This window comes from Polyodon spathula, chromosome 4 (assembly GCF_017654505.1).
Source record: "Polyodon spathula isolate WHYD16114869_AA chromosome 4, ASM1765450v1, whole genome shotgun sequence".
Taxonomy (NCBI): domain Eukaryota; kingdom Metazoa; phylum Chordata; class Actinopteri; order Acipenseriformes; family Polyodontidae; genus Polyodon; species Polyodon spathula.
In genome coordinates this window covers 24813664-24834737 of record NC_054537.1, presented here as the reverse complement: position 1 = coordinate 24834737, position 21074 = coordinate 24813664, and the positions used below count along the sequence as shown (strand labels likewise).

At 36.8% G+C, this 21074-nt stretch overlaps 1 protein-coding gene across 4 annotated transcripts in view; it reads left to right on the top strand.

The window, feature by feature from the left end:
* LOC121314347 (nuclear receptor coactivator 2-like) overlaps nt 1–21074 on the top strand; it is a 114270-nt gene that overhangs the window by 54014 nt on the left and 39182 nt on the right. For all 4 annotated transcript variants that reach the window (XM_041247497.1, XM_041247496.1, XM_041247499.1 and 1 more), the window contains exons 3-4: nt 13230–13337; nt 16392–16564. In XM_041247497.1, the coding sequence (XP_041103431.1) occupies nt 13249–13337; nt 16392–16564 (262 nt within the window). In that variant the 5' untranslated portion in view covers nt 13230–13248. The remainder of the gene's footprint in view (nt 1–13229; nt 13338–16391; nt 16565–21074) is intronic.

Sequence of the window (21074 nt, the reverse complement as noted above, 5' to 3'; positions counted from 1 at the left end):
CTGAACGCGTCTTTCTCTAGTTGGTGGATAGAAAAGGATGTAAAGGAGGATGCTCAGTCACAGTGAAAGCAGAAACCACTGTTTTGTTTATGATAAGAAACGGGAAAGGTTTGGGAAAGCATGCTCTATGCAGCCTGGATGTGACCACTTGAAAATGTATTAAAATAAATGTTAACTTTAAAGGAAGGAAAAAGATTGCCCATTGTGCTGCCACACTGGTATGTAATGGAAAAAAGCAATGACTGTGGAGTTTCATGCTTCTGTGGTGTTTTTTTTTTTTTTTTTTTTTTTTTTTTTATAGAAGATTGCATTAAAGTTTAAGGCACCACTGCAAGATTGAAGTTGCAAAATGCATTTCCTTTTTTTGTAATGGTTTTCTTTGTTTGATTTAATGTTCTATTAGATTAGGACAGCTGCGGTTAATGTTTTGATAGATCTAGATACAGTTGATAGATAGAAGTACAGTTCACATAGAATGGAATTTTTAAGTATTTTCTTGATTAAAAAAATAAGTGCTAACCTTTCTTTTTTTGTTCATTTATTCAGGTACTTCATGATATGTTACCAGTTTATTTTTTGTCTGCACAATCTTGTTAATTTTGTAGTTTTAAAGGCTGCAAAACATTGACAGACTTAAGTTTTGAATCTCAGCTTAAATACTGAGCAGTTAGAATTGCAGTGCTTTTAATATACCAGACTCAATGATTAGTAACTACTTATAGTTTTATTTGTTTGAGTTTTTCTGTCTGTTCTTTCTTTGCCAGTTATAGAAGTAGTCTAACCCTAAGAAAAAAAAACATGTGGCGAAGAGCTATGCACACATTTTACTAATCAGTTTTAAGTGAGCAGTCAATTGGTAAAATGTGCCTATAGTCTATATAGTACTGTAATTCACCAATTGCAAAGTTGACCTGTGAACTTGTGTTGGGGAGGGAAAACATTTTTAGACAGGCTTTTATTGTCTAGAATTGAATTCTGCTAATTTGCACTAATCTTGAATTATGTATTAAGTAATGTATTTTAACCCAACCTACAATACTTTCTTTCAACACCCTTGCGGAAGTTCAGACACCTGATGTCAAGTGGGCTCTTCAGTAAAAAACAAAAAAAAACAAAAACAAAAAAAACACCACTTTCTTTATTTAATTACATTTTTTACAACAGGACTGTTAATACTACTTTGCTTCAATCGCATGTAGTTCTTGCTAGTTTTGTAACAGTTGATTTAAAGAACCAGTCAAAATGTGTGTGTCTGCTTGACAGGACACCATTAGGCTTCATATGGTAAGATAGGGTTTCCTTGAGATCACTACCAAGGTTCACTGATCTTGCCTCCAGAGGTAGTTTTACTTGTGCTTACATCAAATAGGATTCTTCTTCTTAACGTGTGCTGTTCTTGCGCAGCCAAGCAATTGCTGAATCAACAGCTGTGTGTAAAACACGGAGACCACCCAGGAAACTTGTCAGCGGGCAGTCCTCCACAACGTGAAGATTTGTGTGTTTCTGCCCACATGAGCAGAGTGGGCTGTCTACGAGGCCCCAGTCATAAAGACATGCTGCACGCCGACCGTGACCAGTACGATATCGATTGAGTAAAGTCCAATCTTGGCGTGGCAGGTCGAAGCCGGGTGGGCGGTCTGTTGGGTCAGCAATGAGGAATTGGTTGCGAGTGTCGCTGTGGAACCACTCCTCTTGCCACTGGGTTGTTGATGACCAATCAGGGTCAGGAAGTGACAGCCAGACTGGACGTCTAGATTCCAGACGCACCTTTGGTGGATGGAGGATAAAGTCATGCAATGGTACTGCCGGGTTATCCTGGATCTTGTTGACGATTTTGACCACTGCTTCCTTGCGCTGAATGTGTGGAGGTGTGATGTTGCTCAGCACCAGTAGCTACTGGACCGGAGTTGAGCGAAAAGTGCCGGAGATGGTCCGCATTGCAGAGTTCAGCTGAGTGTCAATTTTCTTTGCATGCGAACTGCGACACCAGACTGTGGCACAGTACTCAGCTGTTGAGTAGCAGAGAGCAAGGGCTGTGGACCGGAGGACCGGTGTTCATGCTCCCCATGATATGCCGGCCAACATACTCAGCAAGTTGTTTCGTGCGTGGACTTTCGCGGCTGTCTTTATCAGGTGGTCGTGGAATGTCAGTGAACGATCCAGGGTAACAATGAGGTAAATTGGGCTGTGATCGCACTTAAGCCGTTTACCATCTAGGACTACATTCAGTTCCCGTGAAGCACTTGCATTGTGCAGATGAAAAACTGCTGATACAATTTTTGTGATGCTTGGTTGGAGTCGCCACTTTTTGCAGTAGTCGGATAATATCGCCATATCGATGTTGAGACAGTCTTCCAGTTCTTCGAAAGCTTGGGCTTGAGTGGCACAGCAGATGTCGTCCGCATACATGAACTTGCTAGATCTTGTACGAGGAAGGTCCGAGACATACACATTGAAGAGAGTGGGTGCGAGAACAGATCCTTGTGGGAGACTGTTCTGCTGAATCCGCCACCTGCTCACTTCTTCACCCATGTGTACTCGTATCCTCCGGTCTCGCAGCAGGAACTCCACGACATCTGGAACCCAAGCTGGCAAGGATTTTGCCAGCTTTAACAAGAGGCCTGTGCACCAGACAGTGTCGTACGCTGCAGTTAAATCCAGGCAAACGGCACCGGTTTTAAACTTCCGCTGGAAGCCGTTTTCGATGAAGGTAGCTAGAGCCAGGACTTGATCACATGTACTACTTCCTGCTCTGGGATTAATGCATTGTCAATGTACAGTACAGTAAAGTATTTAATGTGTTCAAGACAATAATCATATAGTGAAGAAAAGTGTTTTTTGAACTGTATACTGTTGTTGTTTTATTGATTTCAGTTTCAATAAGGGCCCCAAACCTGTTTTTTTTTTTCTTGAGGCTAAGAATATAGATACACCCACCCCTCGTCATATTGCCCCTTGCTATACTGCGGATTCAGATATATTCTGGTCCTTGAGTTGGCTACAGTGTAACTGCGCATGCCTTAGCTGCACTATACATAATCAACTTCACTAAGAATTATTGTTGGTTTTATTTTGCACTGCACATCAAACTAAAAAATAGAGAAGCATTGAAAACAAAGGATTAATATTGTACTGTTGTCATATACACACGCATTGCTTAGTAACACAGATTAAATATCTATGTGCTGAAGTGTTTTTTTAAGCAATGCACTAGCAAAAGTCACAGGGCAGTGGCGTCAGCTTCCTGGCAACATGCCTCCTATGTTATACAAAAAATGACAAAAAGCGGATTGCGTAGAGGATTTATATTGGACCGTGATGCCCACGATAAAACGAGGGAGTGGTTGTTTTTCTATGGATCTCTCGCTGCCCTCTATATATAGCGGATTTGTATAGGACCCTGAAACCCGCGATTATATCGTGTGGGTGCTGTATTTAATTACGTAAACCGTGCTGTAGGTTTTGACTGGTGAACTTTGAAGAAACAGTGACAGTGGATAGGAAAACAGCTGTCGTGTGCCTTGAAGTGGTCCGTTAGTTAGTCATTGTTAAAATTGACTACTTGATGGCCCAGATAGGTGTTTCATGTTCTGAGATGGCGACCCAGGAAAATGTAGCTGGATTTGTAAATTTGGCATGGAATGATTGCTTGTCAAAATATTGGTACATCCCATTTCTAAATGTATGTATTTATTTATTTATTTATTTATTATTTTAATGGTGACTTTTCATGGTAAGTCTGAACAAAGAAATATGAACTGAAATATCATGTATAATCCAGTGATGTGTTTTTAGAAAGCCCCATGATTTAATGTTATTTCTCTCTTTCGCTAGTTTCTCTCAGTATAACAGCTAGCAATTGTAGAATTTATTGGGGGAGTTTATTTTTGTTTTGTTATACCTATTTTATTTTATTTTTTAAAACATTCAGATTTCTTGACATTTCCGATGTACTGAAGCTAAGCTTTCGCAACACTTGAAAAAATTAACCCACATGTGTAATGTGTTTTTATTTATGTTTTTTCATTTTTTGGAAAAAGCAAAAAGTAATGATGCAATGTGGACCAATAGTTAATCACACAGTAAGGTGTGTGTTTCAGGATGGGTAGGATTACAGAGACAGCTTGCTGAGGCACTTCATTGCTGCAGTGCTATGCATTCAATTTCAATGCTTTGTATGACCTTTAATTGACTGAGAACAAGTTCACTTAGTCAGCACCTACTGTACTGTAGTAGGAAACAGGTCAGTCTTGCATAGGACCATTATGGTGCTGCAGTCGCACTTTGATTTTTAATGTTAACTCAACCAGTGAATTTACCTGTGTTGAGCCACTGTAAAATGTTATATGGAATCATGTTGCTAAACTAGACCAGAAAATAAACCAGATCCCCATAAATTGTTCTAAACATAAAATCAAATGCTTTTGGATTAGGATCCAAATTCACAATATCAGGCTGTTATACATTTTCTACTTCCAAATAATTACATACATATATATATATATATATATATATATATATATATATATATATATATATATATATATATATATATATATATATATATATATATATATATGTATGTATGTAATTATTTGGAAGTAGAAAATGTATAACAGCCTGATATTGTGAATTTCGATCCTAATCCAAAAGCATTTGGATTAGGATCCAAATTCATTGTACAGTATGTAGGCTATGCGATGAACTGTAAGATAGTCTGATGAAATGTGTGTACTGTGATTTTTGTTTATTTATTTTTGTAACTTTTTTTTTTTTTGTTGGTGTATTTCTTGATTATTTCAAAAGCACTACGGTATATTTCTTAGATATCACACCAGTTGTTAATACTTGTCAAATAATGTAATAATTCCCAACAATTAGTGTCAAAATTAGTCTTTTTTTGCTGTTGTGACTCATTCTGTAATCTAGTCTGCTCCACTTAAACAGAATGACGCGGCTTGCAGCTGCATAACCAAGAGCTGTCGAAGGATGTCATTGCAGGCTGTTTTATAGAGCTCAAGGAAGCAGAGTAATTGCAGGGTTGAGTTATACAGTAGGTCCCTAACATTTTGTCATGATGATTTGCTACCTGGAGACAGCAATGCCAGTAATGTGGGCAGATTTAACAGTATATATATATATATATATACGTTATATATATATATATATATATATATATATATACACACACACACACACACACATACAGTACCAGTCAAAAGTTTGAGTACACCTGCTTGAAACCAGGTTTTTCATGATTATGCTTTTAACTGTATAAACTTGTCTATAAACACTTAATATTTCATTATATGATACGTGTACTTATATAAGCTGATAATCATAAGTGAATTGCATTCAAAAATTTAATTTTTAAATGAAAATGTAAATCTTGTCAATTTCAATGAAATGGTCACCCAAAGCAAGGGGATTTCAGTCTGAAGCCCAAGTCAGTTAAAAGTCTGAAATGTGTATAGCACAGTGTTAGAACACTGGCCTAAGTATAAAAGTGTCTTTGTTAGATGTTCTCTGAGTTAACTAGCATGTTACCTAATTAACCTTTTGTCACCAATTATTGTTAACAGGTGAGGGTCCATGATTACTATAAATATAGGTAGCATAGGCACAAGTTTGTCATTCCTGAATGTAAGGGAGCAGAAAATGGCAAAATACACTCAGTTAAGCAAAGAAAAAAGTCTGTAATTACTTTAAGAAATGAAGGTCAATCTTTAAGACAAATCGCAAGAACTTTGCAAGTGTCTGTAACTGCTGTGGCCAAGACCATCAAACTATTTGAAGAAACTGGCACTCATGAGGACCAAACAAGGTCAGGCAGGCCAAGGGTGACCTCAGAATCAGAGAACAAGTTCATTCGAGTCACAAGTCTGCGAAACCGGCGATTAACTGCCCCTGAAATACAAGCTCAGCTAAATGCTACTAGAAGTACAGATGTTTCAACATCAACTGTTCAGAGGAGATTGCGTGAAGCTGGCCTAACTGGAAGAATTGCTGCAAAGAAACCATTGTTAAGAGTGCAGAATAAGAGGAAGAGACTTGCCTGGGCCAAAAAACACAGAAACTGGACGTTTGAGGAGTGGAAGTCGGTCTTATGGACCGATGAGTCAAAATTTGAAATATTTGGGTCCAAACCGCCGAGTATTAGAAAGACACAGAGAGGGTGAGCGCATGAGTTCTGCATGTGTGGTTCCCACTGTCAAGCATGGAGGAGGCAGTGTCATGGTCTGGGTTGCTTTGCTGGTGACAGAGTTGGTGATCTTTACCAAGTCCATGGCAAGCTCAACCAGCATGGCTATCATAGCATACTTCAGAGGCATGCCATTCCATCAGGATTACAGCTAGTTGGGCAGTCCTTCATTCTTCAGCAAGATAATGACCCAAAACACACCTCAGAAGTTGTGCAAGAGCTATCTAGCAAAGAAGGAAAGTGAAGGACAACTCAATCTAATGACCTGGCCTGCCCAGTCTCCAGACCTCAATGCCATAGAACTTGTATGGGACGAACTGGACAGAACAGTCAAAGCAAAGCTACCCACAAGTGCCCAACATCTCTGGGAATTGTTGCAGAAGAGCTGGGAAGACATGTCGGGTGATTTCCTGCTGAAACTTGTTAACCAAATGCCTCGTGTTTGTGAGTCTGTTATTAAGGCAAAGGGTGGCTATTTTGAGGAATCCAAGATTTAAAGACAATTTTCAATTTTCTTGAACATTGCTTTGATACTCCTTATGTTTTGTTTTGTACATTGTAACATGTGTTTTCATTTTCAAGTATTTACAGAAACATATACGACATAAAACATTGTCAATTATGAAAAAAAAAAACTAGTTTCCAGCAAGTGTATTCAGACTTTTGACTGGTACTGTATATATTAGTGCTGCATGAATGTTATTAATGTAATCGATTAATCTATTGATTGTTGCTTAGATTAATCGATCATTCAGATACATACCAACACATCACTCAATAGCTAGCAAGTTGAACCGTTTTTAACAGATCTGTATGTACCCAGTACAATATTTGTCTCAAGATGATTGGACTTGCTTTTCTATTTCAGCAACAAAAAATACTCTACAATTTCTAAAGTATCTAAAAGAAAGTATTAAATAAAGAATACTCAGCATAGTTGTGCTAACCTGGTCACAGTTCAAGTTGATTTTTGAGCATTAAAGCCTTCCAATTCAAAAATCAGCTCATTATTCAACAAGTCCATCTTTGGATTTACTGTGCACACTAACCTGGCTTTGAGTTTCAAAAAAAAAAAAAAAAAAATATTGAAATAAAAAGTTTCAACATGTGCTGCATTGTTTTGTTAAATAGCAAATCGCTGATTTGGTTGTACAATACTTGCCTCTAAAAACACCATCCCTCACTGTAAACCTCTAAAAACACCATCCCTCACTGTAAACCTCTACAAAATACCATCCCTCACTGTAAACCTCTAAAAACACCATCCCTCACTGTAAACCTCTAAAAATACCATCCCTCACTGTAAACCTCTAAAAACACCATCTCTCACTGTAAACCTCTACAAAATACCATCCCTCACTGTAAACCTCTAAAAACACCATCCCTCACTGTAAACCTCTACAAAATACCATCCCTCACTGTAAACCTCTACAAAATACCATCCCTCACTGTAAACCTCTAAAAACGCCATCCCTCACTGTAAACCTCTAAAAACACCATCTCTCACTGTAAACCTCTACAAAATACCATCCCTCACTGTAAACCTCTAAAAACACCATCCCTCACTGTAAACCTCTAAAAACACCATCCCTCACTGTAAACCTCTAAAAACACCATCCCTCACTGTAAACCTCTAAAAACACCATCCCTCACTGTAAACCTCTAAAAACACCATCCCTCACTGTAAACCTCTAAAAACACCATCCCTCACTGTAAACCTCTAAAAACACCATCCCTCACTGTAAACCTCTACAAAATACCATCCCTCACTGTAAACCTCTAAAAACACCATCCCTCACTGTAAACCTCTAAAAACACCATCCCTCACTGTAAACCTCTAAAAACACCATCCCTCACTGTAAACCTCTACAAAATACCATCCCTCACTGTAAACCTCTAAAAACACCATCCCTCACTGTAAACCTCTAAAAACACCATCCCTCACTGTAAACCTCTAAAAACACCATCCCTCACTGTAAACCTCTAAAAACACCATCCCTCACTGTAAACCTCTAAAAACACCATCCCTCACTGTAAACCTCTAAAAACACCATCTCTCACTGTAAACCTCTAAAAACACCATCCCTCACTGTAAACCTCTAAAAACACCATCCCTCACTGTAAACCTCTAAAAACACCATCTCTCACTGTAAACCTCTACAAAACACCATCCCTCACTGTAAACCTCTAAAAACACCATCCCTCACTGTAAACCTCTACAAAATACCATCCCTCACTGTAAACCTCTAAAAACACCATCCCTCACTGTAAACCTCTAAAAACACCATCCCTCACTGTAAACCTCTAAAAACACCATCCCTCACTGTAAACCTCTAAAAACACCATCCCTCACTGTAAACCTCTAAAAACACCATCTCTCACTGTAAACCTCTAAAAACACCATCCCTCACTGTAAACCTCTACAAAACACCATCCCTCACTGTAAAGCTCTAAAAACACCATCCCTCACTGTAAACCTCTAAAAACACCATCTCTCACTGTAAACCTCTACAAAATAGCATCCCTCACTGTAAACCTCTAAAAACACCATCTCTTACTGTAACCGCCTATAGAAAGTGTAAGGTGCTGATTTGAGCAGCTGTCCTAGTGCGTACTGCAATAAAACGCATAGGAGTCATATACAGGGTTATGTGTCATTTACAATATATCAAAATATGATTCTTTTAAATGTATGAGTGTCCCGATTTTATCCAGACTGCCCCTTCAAGTCACTGGAGTAATATATAGTTAAATGTCCGAAGAATCCGCCAGCTTTCTACCTTCATGAACGAACAGGACTAGATTCAACCAATGTGAGTGATACAAATATCTGGTATACTTGCAGGCCATTAGAAAAAAATTAAATCGGGAACATTGTGGCAAAAAAGTGTAAAATGTGTTGTACACACATTTTTTAGAGAAGCTCAAGGTAACCTAGTTATAATGGATGACAATATATTTTGCAGACCATTTATTTTAGAGTGCTTATGTGGAAAGATCCATAAAAAATAAACAGTTAAATACAAAAAAAAAAACACCGTTGTGCTGTAACATTAAAGTATAAAAGCAAGGAGACCCTCCAGAGGGATCCAGATATTGCCCTCTGTGTCAGGTCTTATTACATACATACAGTGATTGATAAACACATTCAAAACAATACCACATTGGTGGTGGTGTGTGCAGGGAAGCTAATGTTATTTTGGTGTAACTTATGTCTCGGGCACATCATATTTTTTGTATGAACTAATTTGTAATTTGTCTATTTGCAGATTTGGCTTGGAAGAACTCTTTATCAAATTGGTATAATATCACTGACTTGTCAGTCAAACCTGTTTTGATAGATGTTAAAATATACAAGTACTGGGACTCCTGAGTGGCGCATCCAGTAAACGAACTCTGTGCGCCATAGCCTGGAGGTTGCCAGTTTGGGTCCAGGCTATTCCACTGTCGGCTGTGGACGGGAGTTCTCAGAGGGCAGTGCACAGTTGTCTGAGTGCTGCCCGGTGGTGGGGAGGGCTTAGGTCTTCTGCTTAACGTGCACCAGTGACTCCTGTAGATTGGCCCGGCACTTGCGGGACTGCCTGCAAGGGGCCCAGAACTGCATGGTCCTCTGACGCTGTAGCTCTGAAGGTAGCTGCATGGCAGGCCTGCAGAGTGAAAAGAGGTGGACGGTGAACGGCACACATTTCGGAGGACGTGTGTGCTCGTCTTCATCTCTCCGGAGTCAGCGCAGGGGTTGCAGCAGTGAGCCAGACTTAAAACTGGGCAGTTCAAAAATGGGATGAGGATGGGGTAAAAAAAACAATTGCCAATTCCAAATTGAAAGAAAAAAAAAAGATATGCAAGTACTTCTCTCGTCTCTCAGTAGATGCTAGCATCTCTCCTGTGGACTTGCAGGAAGTTTTTGGCATTCGTGCCCATCTAGTACCCATCATGGCCAAACCTGGCCAAAACAATAGAAAATACATTCCAACATTACAATAGTTTAACATTACTAATTAAATCTAGCCATCAAGTACTGGCATCAGATGAATCTAAGTCAAGTTACTTTGTTTATTTAAAACCTGTACATAATTTAAAACAAAGATACCTGGTTGTACATTTAAAGTCAAACAGTACACAGAAAGTCAACAGTTGATGTTTTCCACTGAACTGCAGTCCAGAGTTGAAAAATAACTCCTTTCCAACTCCAAATATCTTGCCTTTTCTTATTAGTCACGGCGTTGTTTTGCTGTTACCCAAGTTTGGATTACTTCTTTTAGCACTTGCTATATACATTATTTTATTTCAGTTCACACATTCGCCGGTGCCATGCTGCTGTGTACAGTCATTACAGCGGAACTCATGCAGGGATGTGTTAACATTAGCTAAAAACAAGGCAATAAAATTGGCAACATTTTCAAACAGAATAGGATTTCATAATTAATTGGGGTCCTTACGTTTAATATGCAAATAACGGGTTTAAGACAAACATAACCCATGTTAAGTGTCAGCATTTAAAAAAATAAAGAAAGACTCGTTTGCTTCTACTAGTAGCTAATGTATAAGGCTTTTTTTGTGTACTCGAATATGTAATATACTATTCGAATAGATTTTTTATTTTTATTTTCATATAATCGTGTATTTGACTACACTGACCCATCCCTAATTAGGATTATTATAATTCAGTTTTAGAGTTGCTGTGACCATATGGTAATAGTTTGGTTGCGGGTTTACTTGTGAAAAAAATGAGTATCATTTGTACACATATATTTGCAAATCTTGAATACAGTATTTTCATTTTCTGACAAGCACACAAATGTGTGCATGTTTAATGGCTGAAGGAACATATACTGAAAGGCTTTGTTTAGCCACTTTCTCTTTCTTTTGGGCTCTCTTTGGTTACCATACACAGTTAGAAACATACTGAAAATAAAAACCATCATGAAAAAATATATGCATATATTGGGCCAGATACATTTGCATCGGGGCCAGTAAAAACACCACCTCAGTGACCCAAGGGGCCAGTAGTTAAAAATCTAAACGTAGAGCCCTGCATGTCATATGCTTTGCAATTATCCGTTGTCGATGTTACGGCCTCAGAAAAACCAAGCAGGTTAGTTAGACACAATGTCCCTTTTCTAAAAGCATGCTGACTGTTTCCGAGTATACTGTACCATATAGGTAATTTTCCATTTTGGATCTTATTATAGTTTAAATAAGTTTACATATAGTAGAAGTCAGTCTTATTGTTCTGTAATTACCTGGTTTGGTTTTGTCTCCCTTTTTGTGGATCAGTATTATGTTTGCAATTCTCCAGTCTGTCGGTACAACCCCTGTGTCAAGAGACTGTTGCATGATCTTGGTTTGCAGTTTGTAAATAACTTCTTTCATTTTTTTGAGTACTATTGGGAGGGTCTCATCCAGCCCAGGGGATTTGTTTATTTTAAGAGCTCCTAGTTCCTTCTCTTATGCTAAAGTTATTTAAAACTCGATAGGAACAGGTCGACATGTTGTCCGTATCGTCCTTTGTAAAAACTTGTGATATTTGCTATTTTTTTCTCTTCATTTATGTTTTTGCCATTTGTATCTCTTAGACATTTTACCTGTTCTTTGAATGTTCTTTTGCTGTTATAATATTGGAAAAAATTTTGGGAATTGGTTTTAGCCCCCTTGGCAGTGTTCATTTCTAGCTCTCTTGGCCTTTCTAACTTCCTTTTAACTTGCACTTGCATTTTCAAGTATTCTTTCTGAGTACTTTTGTTCTTTGGTCCTTTTTTAAACGCTCTGTAAAGTGTCTGTCTTTTTTCTCCTGAATATTTTTTTTAATTGATCTATTAAACCATTTTGGCCATTTTATTTTAGATTTAGATATGTCTACTTTTAGGATATATTTGTTTTGCGCCTCTAACACTACATTTAAAATAGCCATCCTTTTTCTGTGGATGTTTTCTCTATATCAATCTACTTCTGTTAGTCTCTGTTTCATTACTTCATAGTTTGCCTTTTTAAAATTGTAAACCTTTTAGTTATAAATTGTGTTTGGAAATTGTCATTTCTACCATTCCAATTTTCTCTGTCGTGCTTCCCACCGGGTTTTCCTATTTTACATGGGGGAAGTTGAAATCCCCCATTAGTATGGCTTCTCCTTTGTACATGCATTTCTAACGTCATTGTAGAACACACTATTTTGCTTGGTGCCTGAATTTGGAAGTCTGTAGCATGCCCCTATTATGCCCTTTGAATTTGTGTCCATTGTTGTGACCCATATTGATTCTGCATTGTTTTTTTCTTCCAGATTTAACTGGGCTATAACTATTTTTGATGTATCTCCGCCTCTTCTGTCCTGCCTGTCTTTCCTATACAGTGTACACCCACTACTGTTATATTCGTCTCCATCACGATCGGATAACCAAGTTTCTGTTTCACCTTGTAGTTACTTGATAGTGCAGTAGTTTCAAGTGCTAACATTTTAAGTTTTTGAGACTTCTAGCATTTAAATAAATACATTTAATGGGTATCTTACCTGAGTTGTTGCCCTTGTTTTTATGTAGTCATTCTTCTTTTTTTTTTTTTTGGTTGATTTCCCCCCCCCCCCCCCCTTCCTTTCTAGTTTAAATGGGAAAATTTAAAGCCATTGTCCCTGAGCTCAGTTGAATTCTACCAATTGTAACACAGGCTGTTGGCATGTTCTCATTTAATTTGTCAAACAAGTGACTTGCATAAGTGTAACATCACTTAATTTGCCTCGCACAACTTGACAGTCGAAGTCTGTATCAAACTTGTAGCTTGACACCTGAGTTTTGCAATGCATCTTAATGAGCTACCAGGGCCCTGGTAAATGCACTGCTTTGATGTAGCAAAGTATTGGCTGTGAAGTGTGCCATAGCTTGATTTATTAAAGGGAAGACACTTCTTTAAAATAAATAAAACTACATTATGTGTGCCCAAACTGACTTGAACTGCTTTTGCAACGTTCAACATTTTCTGCTTTATTTTTGCATTTATAATTCCTAAAAATGTCGTCTTGTTTTTGCATTTCTTACAGTTGCTGATATGCGTTGAGGATGAGTGGTGCGGGTGAAAATACCTCTGACCCTGCAAGGGCAGAGTCCAAAAAGCGCAAAGAATGTCCATCTGACCAGCTGGGACCCAGGTAAAAAATAGCCTTGGTTAAAGCTGAGGATGATCTTGGCTGAATCATTTTACATCAAAGAAGGGGCCCTGTGTGGTTCTGAAAGCATGTGTTAAAATGTTTTAAGTTTCTAGCTAACCTCTGTATCACATTCTGAATTTCTGTCATGGCTCTTCAGGTATGTAGGGTAATTTTAACCACCCAGCTTCCCATTTATTTTGGCAATTTCCATTTTAAAAAAGCTTTTTTTTTTTTTATTTATTTTTTGGCAGATTTTTCATTCTTGGCAGAATTTTCATTCTTATCCCTCGAGATAGAAAATGGCGACAGTTGACGTTTTCAAAACTTTTATATATATATTATATCTACTATATATATATATATATATATATATATATATATATATATATATATATATATATATATATATATATATATATATATATATAGTATGTAATGTATGTATTTGCTATTTTTTTTAAATACACACTTTTTTTATTGTGATTATGATAAATGGAAATACAGCATTTAAAGAGAACATAAATAATACATTAACAACAATGTGTTTACAATTGTAGCAGTGTAATATAGATCACAACATAACATCACTCCCCCAGCACTATAATAGCAGCACTATAATAACATTAAAACGCTTGTGGAGGCATATCACTTTTTAGGAATTATTTTTTGTGTGATTGATTTCAAAGCAGGCGCACTTCAAACCCTCATCAATGCTAATGTCTTTATCTAGCACACATACATCAGAAAACTTGCATCGCAAATTTTAAAATCACATCATATACAGTATTTTCCCCAGTTTCAGGCACAGGTGTATAGCGCTGTTATATGAATTATTATCTGTGTATAATAAATAAATGGGTCGTTTTGACCAGTACCAAACCTGACTAGTCTTCCTTACAGCCTGTAACACTAACAAATAAATAAAGAAATCTCCTCGTTTTATTCTCTGTAGATACACAGGCATCCATTTTTCACTCTCGGCTGTATATACAGTGCCTTGCAAAAGTATTCAGACCCTCTCACACTTTTCACATTTTGTTGCTTTAAAGCTTGCAGTCTTGACACTTTGAAGTAGGAATTAATATGTGTTATATACACAACCTACTCCACACAATCAAAACAAAAAGAAAGATGTAAATGGATAATTAATATGAAATAAAAATGGAAAAGTCATGATAGCATAAGTATTCAAACCCTTTGCTGTGACAAACCTAAATTAATTCAGGTGCACAAAATGACCTTATCGAGCCACATAATTAGTTGAATGGCCTCTGTCTGTGTGCAATATTAGTGGTTCTCATGATTTCAGAATAAAAACACCTGTCTCCCTGTGAGGTTCCTTGGTCAGGTAGTGAATTTTAAGCAAAGACTCAACAATGAAGATCAAGGAGCTTTCAAAGCAAGTCAGGGATAAAGTCATTGAAAAGCACAGATCAGGAGAATGGTACAAAAAAATTATTGAAGTCTCTGAATATCCTTGTGATCAGTCTACTCAATCATCAAGAAATAGAAGGTGCAGTGTACCACCCAGATACTGCCTAGATCAGGCCGTCCCTCCAAACTGAGCAGCCGGGCAAGGAGGAAACTGGTGAGGGACAACTTTGAAAGAGATACAGAGTTCAGGGGCTGAGAAGGGAGAAAATGTGCATCAGTCAACAATATCCAGAACACTTCACAAAAGTAGCCTGTATGGCAGGGTGGCAAGAAGAAAGCCATTACTAAAAATAAGCCATCTCAAAGCCTACATAGAGTTTGCAACAAATGTGGCAAAAGGTGCTGTGGTCAGACAAAACCAAATTGGAACTTTTTGGTCTAAATGCCAAGCGTTACGTTTGTCACAGACCCAACACAGCACATCTCCCAGTCAACACCATCCCTACAGTCAAGCATGGTGGTGGCAGCATCATGGGGATGCGTCTTCTCAGCAGGGACTGGAAAGCTTGTTAGGATTGAAGGAAAAATGGATGGAGCAAAGTACAGGCAAATAATAGAAGAAAACATGTTTCAGTCTGCTAAAGACTTAAAGCTGGGGTGAAAATTCAGCTTTCAGCAGGACAATGATCCAAAGCACAAGGGCAAAGCTACACTGGAGTGGCTTAAGAATAAGAAAGTGAATGTCCTTGAGTGGCCCAGTCAAAGTCCTGACTTGAATCCTATTGATAATCTGTGGAAAGACTTGAAAACTGCTGTCCATAAGCAATCACCAAGCAACTTGAGAGAGATTGAGAAAATCTGCCAAGAAGAATGGGCACAAATTGAACCAAGCCAGTGTGCAAAGTTGGTAGAGGCTTACCCAAAAAGACTTGCGGCTATAATTGCTGCCAAAGGTGCTTCCATCAAATATTGAGTTGATGGGCTGAATACTTATGCAATCAACATATTTCAGTTTTTTCTCTTTCTCAGTTTTTGCTGACATTTACTGTAACTTATCTTACCCTTAGAAGTCTTCCGTTTGAGCATTCAAGTTTTGAATAAAATATTAAGTTTAAAAAAATGTCTATGCATCATTTTATAATTTCATAAAATGGGACACCATAGGAAGGGGCTGAAAACTTTAGCAAGGCACTGTATACAGATGACCCGGTCTGTCAAGCACATTTCTTATGGACATCTGCCAGGAAAAAACAAAACTACATACATTTTTACAATACAGTTTTCTTATTTTTTCATTGAAGCACATTAAAAATACATGTTAAACTTTGGAGATGCACATATAAGCGCCTGCACGCTGTTGTCACGAGAATGGCCAATTTGGAGTCAGGTGGTTATAAATGAACCTGCAACACAACCTCCTTCAGCACATGATATTTATTGGAGGTCTTCCTAACAAGTACTAAATGCTGCAGATCCAACTCTGCAAAGCTAATTAGATATGACAAGCTTATATGAGTGCACAATGAGTGCCATTTCAGTGTTTCTCTTTCATGTAGGTTGCTTATTTTTGCCTTTTTTAACCTTTGAACAAGATGACTATTCAAAAGTAAAAATGTTCCTTTCCAGTAGTTTGTTGTGTTGCAATGAAGCAAAAGCATTTTGTTTTTTCTCCTTTTGCAGCCCTAAAAGAAGCACTGAAAAACGCAATCGCGAGCACGAAAATAAATACATCGAGGAACTTGCTGAGCTGATCTTTGCAAACTTCAACGATATCGATAACTTCAATGTTAAGCCTGACAAATGTGCAATCTTGAAAGAAACTGTGAAACAGATTCGTCAGATAAAAGAACAAGGTAAGAAACAAGGTCCAGACTGACCAGTGTATGTGTTAGAAGGCTAAGTTACACCTTACTATCTGTCTCACTGACTGACCAGTGTATGTGTTTGAAGGGTTAGTTACACCTTTCCGTCATCTGTCTCAAAACTGAAATGCCTCTTTTTTTATTAGTCCAATACAAGGTATCCCACAGACAAGTGTTTGCATATTGCTGTTTTTATTTTGTTGCTGTCATTTTGCCAGTAAATATTTGAGGTCTCTCTTTTTTTTTTTTTTATTGTGACTGTTTTTCTGGGTATTTGAGCTTTGGGTGTTTGTGCATGTGAATGAATGCACAAATGTTTTTTATATGTTTATCTCTGAAAGTAGTTTTTCTTTCTTATGTCATGGGGGAAATAAATAATTAAGTCATATTTATTTATTTTTAAAGTTGTGACAAGCATGCATTTATTAATTGGATGATTTTAATTCTCCCTAGTATTGAAAGATCTGTTCCTTTCAGGCAGAGGCGTGCTGATGAGTCATAATGATGATGCAAGTTGTTTGTGATTCACTGGATGTGGGTTATGTAATGTAAGGGTGAACACTGTGATGCACAATTTACAGAGCTCTTGCTGTTAGGTAGAATGACATTTACTTTAACAAAGCATGAGGACAGGAAAACAGATTAAACTACTAAAATAACCACTGCTAATGTTTCAAATAATGCAAGTTTTTTGCAATTTGTGGCCCAATTTGATTAAATTGCTTGTTCATATTGTGGTGTTTTTTTAAACCTAAGTCTCACAGTGGACTTGTCTTTATCCTGCACAGACAGCAGTACAGTGTATATCTAACACAGGACATACTCTGTGAAAAACATTTTAAACCCCAACTGTAATTTCTTTAGAAGTTTCCAAGGCAACCCTAAATGACATCCCAGATGAGCATATCATTACTTATTTATGCATGCATACAGTAGTCTTTCAGTAGTTGATGTTAATATTCATGTTCTCTTCAATACAATTTTAAAGCCTCAGTCAAAAAAAAAAGTTATCTTTGGTCTCTTGCCCTGTAGCAAACAGATCTACCATTCCGAGATATTCTTGTATGAGACGGATCCAGTAACATACAGTAACACATAAAAAGAATTAGTTGCAGACAAAATATCTATGTAGTTGTATGAGCTTGACATTCTGTAGGCAGTGGCACTGGAACAGTTTTTAAAGTGGGGTTGCTGAAAGCCATTGAACAAAACTAACCCCTGTATGTGATGGAAGCCGTGCAAAGCCAAGTGGTGCTGCAGCACCCCTAGTTCCAGCATTCTGGCATATAAAAAGACATATTTTTATATCAGGTATGGACTGTAAGATCAGGCCATGTGTCCTGGGAGTTCATTAAATATTTATGTGTGGCACAGACAGTCTACCTGTTGTAGATGCAATAAACGGAATACTCTGAATCTCTTCAGTATTCTTTAAGGTTGTAGATCAGTCACCAGGGTTGTATTTTGAAGGCAGATATTGCTACTGTTCAGATATTTTGAACAATGATGAACAATGTGTGTATGCTGTGATAGTGTTGCATTTGTTTTTGCAGACCAATCTAGCAAAATCTTTTACAAAATCAACAATTTTAGTACAGGTAACTGTACAAAATAAAAAAGGCGTTCAGAAACGATAATGGGTTTCCGAATCTGTTTTGACTTTTATTTATCTTGTTATAGTTCTGCTTAATTTTCAAAAACAATTTTTGTACAAATGTATTTAAAAATGATTCATTTATTTTAATACTGTACTTCATTTCTACAGTTTAAAAGAAATGCAAGCATAGTGTTTTGTTTGTTTGTTTTTTTTTTTTTTTTTAATTATTATTATTTATTTATTTTGCTGCTGTGGAAGTATTGATGAAATTAAATGCTGCAGCTGGGGAGAGTTTAAGATTGCATTATATGCAAATTAGCCATATGCTGTTCTGCATGCTCCATACTCCCCCACAGAACCACTTGTGCAATAATTGTTCAAGCTTTTGTTTGGGAGATTGTATTATGTACCACTTACTGCTACGTGAAATACTGTTTAATCCTCAATTTATTTATTTATTTTTTGTTGGTGGGTTTTTTTTTTTTTTTTGGTATTGTTTTTGGGAAGGTCGGACCTTAGTTTTAAGCATTAGGGTTGGACGATAATGACATTTTCAGCTGTCGATTATGTAAACTATTGTGATAATCATGATTATCGGCCGAATAAATAAAATATATAAAATTATTGTAATTTATTAAATTTTATACTTGAGCAGCATGACAACCGCCAGTCTGTCAGTGAGTTTAGAATTAAAAAAGAAAAAAAAACTAGACCGTATATTTGTCGAGTTTTTAAATTTCTGGTGGGTGCCCAGAACAAAGTGACTATAAAAATACATCTGTTGTAATTTGCATCTTAATAAATTATGTAGTTTTATGTTAATTCGAGAATGTTTACTTTCATTACAAATATTGGAAGTTTTTTAAAAGAACGGTGATTAATTTAATTTAACAAACAAAAATGTCCCTTCGTAGGGAAGCATAAAATATTTATTTTACTTGTTAGCGACAGCCTACGAGTATCTAAGATCCGATATATATATATATATATATATATATAAATATAATATAATAAGGTTTCCAAACACGTCGCGGAATGAATAAGAATATATATATATACATTGCAACGTCGCGCTTGTATGCAGACAGTTTAATAAAATAAACAGCCTATCCTTGTATTACAAGTTAACTCTCTTCTATTTATGCAAACACCCTTTTTTACACCCTTTATTTAGCATCACCATGGGAACAGATATACAGTATACACCAAAGGTTCTGAGCACCTGCTTATTTTTTTTCCGTGCCGTGCATAGGCTGCGTCAGAAGCCCCTTTTTTTATTTGTTTGTTTTTGCAGTTAAATTCATTTTATGTAAACAAAAAAAAAATCCTGCTTCAAAATGTTTGTTTAATAGTTAAAAGTTCCACTGTTCTACAGTAATTTTACAGTGAGCTAGCGTTTTATTTTTATTCTACAATATTCGTGTTTTTATGTTTAAAAATAAATGCTTTGCCATTGTACAACTTATTACCAAAATGAAACCATTACGTAAAGTTAAAAGCATATTGTGTAAAATCAATACTTAACTTTCCAATGTACGCATGCGCACACAGAGCATATTTGAAGCGTCACGCGACAGTACAGTATCGCATACTGATCAGTGCAAAGCCGCTTCCTGCTTCATTGGGTCACGGAAGATAATTGTAATTATCGCTAATACTTTTCAACGCGGTAAAATTATTGTGATTAATGATGTTATCTATTTATTATTCCAACTCTGTTAAACATTGCTATTCAATTTAAAGCAGATGGTTTACAAAAAAATAAACATGTGACAGCTTTGGTTCCTAGTGACCCATTGCAGAACAAACAGCACCATAGGACTGAAAGAGATTTTTGGGAAACTTTATAGTGGTTACAACATAAATGTCAAAAAAGCAAACAACAGTACTTCATTCTCTGATGTACGGCAGGAGGCAAGAGTCAATTGATTGATATAAAGACCTGCAGTGGTCAGTGAATGCAGGTCATATTTAATTGTCAACACGTTTGAAACTAGATCCCTAATTTGAACAAATTTGTCTGTTTCCTTTGAAAAATGAAAGAAGGGGGTGTATGTTATCTTCCCTTAAGTGAGCTTTGACTTATTAAAAGATTACCTACATGCAGACAGCATACACAAGTCTTCCACTGCACCATGCAAATCAAGTATTAAAGAGCTAAGGCAATTTCCACACACACAGAGTGAAGAAAGCTTCTGCAGCAGTCTTGTTTAGTCACTGCTCGACATTTGTAATGCAGTACATTTTATTCAATTTCAGTCTTTTAAAGGTAAAAACTGTGGAGCAGCTCACACCTCAATGTTACTCCACTTTGTTTTCTTTATTCTTTACTCTACTACAAATGCTGCTTCTGCCTTCTTTTACAGTGACTGCTGGATAGGTGAATGACCCTGAAGTTAAATATTTCAACTTAAAAGGACATGTTATACAAGCGATAACCAATGTATTTTCTTACCTCTGATTGTCACTGGTCCTTATATATTGGGAAGATTTTTTTTTTCCTTCCAATATACATTATTACATCAGTTTGTGATATGCACATATTTCAAATGCAATGCTATAAATTGCTACATCCTGGTACCTGTACAGTAGCTCACTTGATTTGAATGGTCTAATTTTATAGTTTTTTTTTTTTTTTTTAAACTATGTAGGGGTTAGGTACCAGGAAGCAGTAGCAACCTTTCATATTATAATGTTGTAATTAAAATTTCTCAATAGCCCAAATTAAACACAATTTTAACACATGAAAAGGTGTAGCAGTGGTCGTTTTGCTAGATAAGAATGAAGTGGATAGCACTTCTTTTAAGGGATGTGTTGATATTACTGCTGGGAACAGGAATTTCACATATTAAGTTGAACTATGCTGTGAAAAGGATATTAAGTTAGGTTTAAAATCAGTTAATA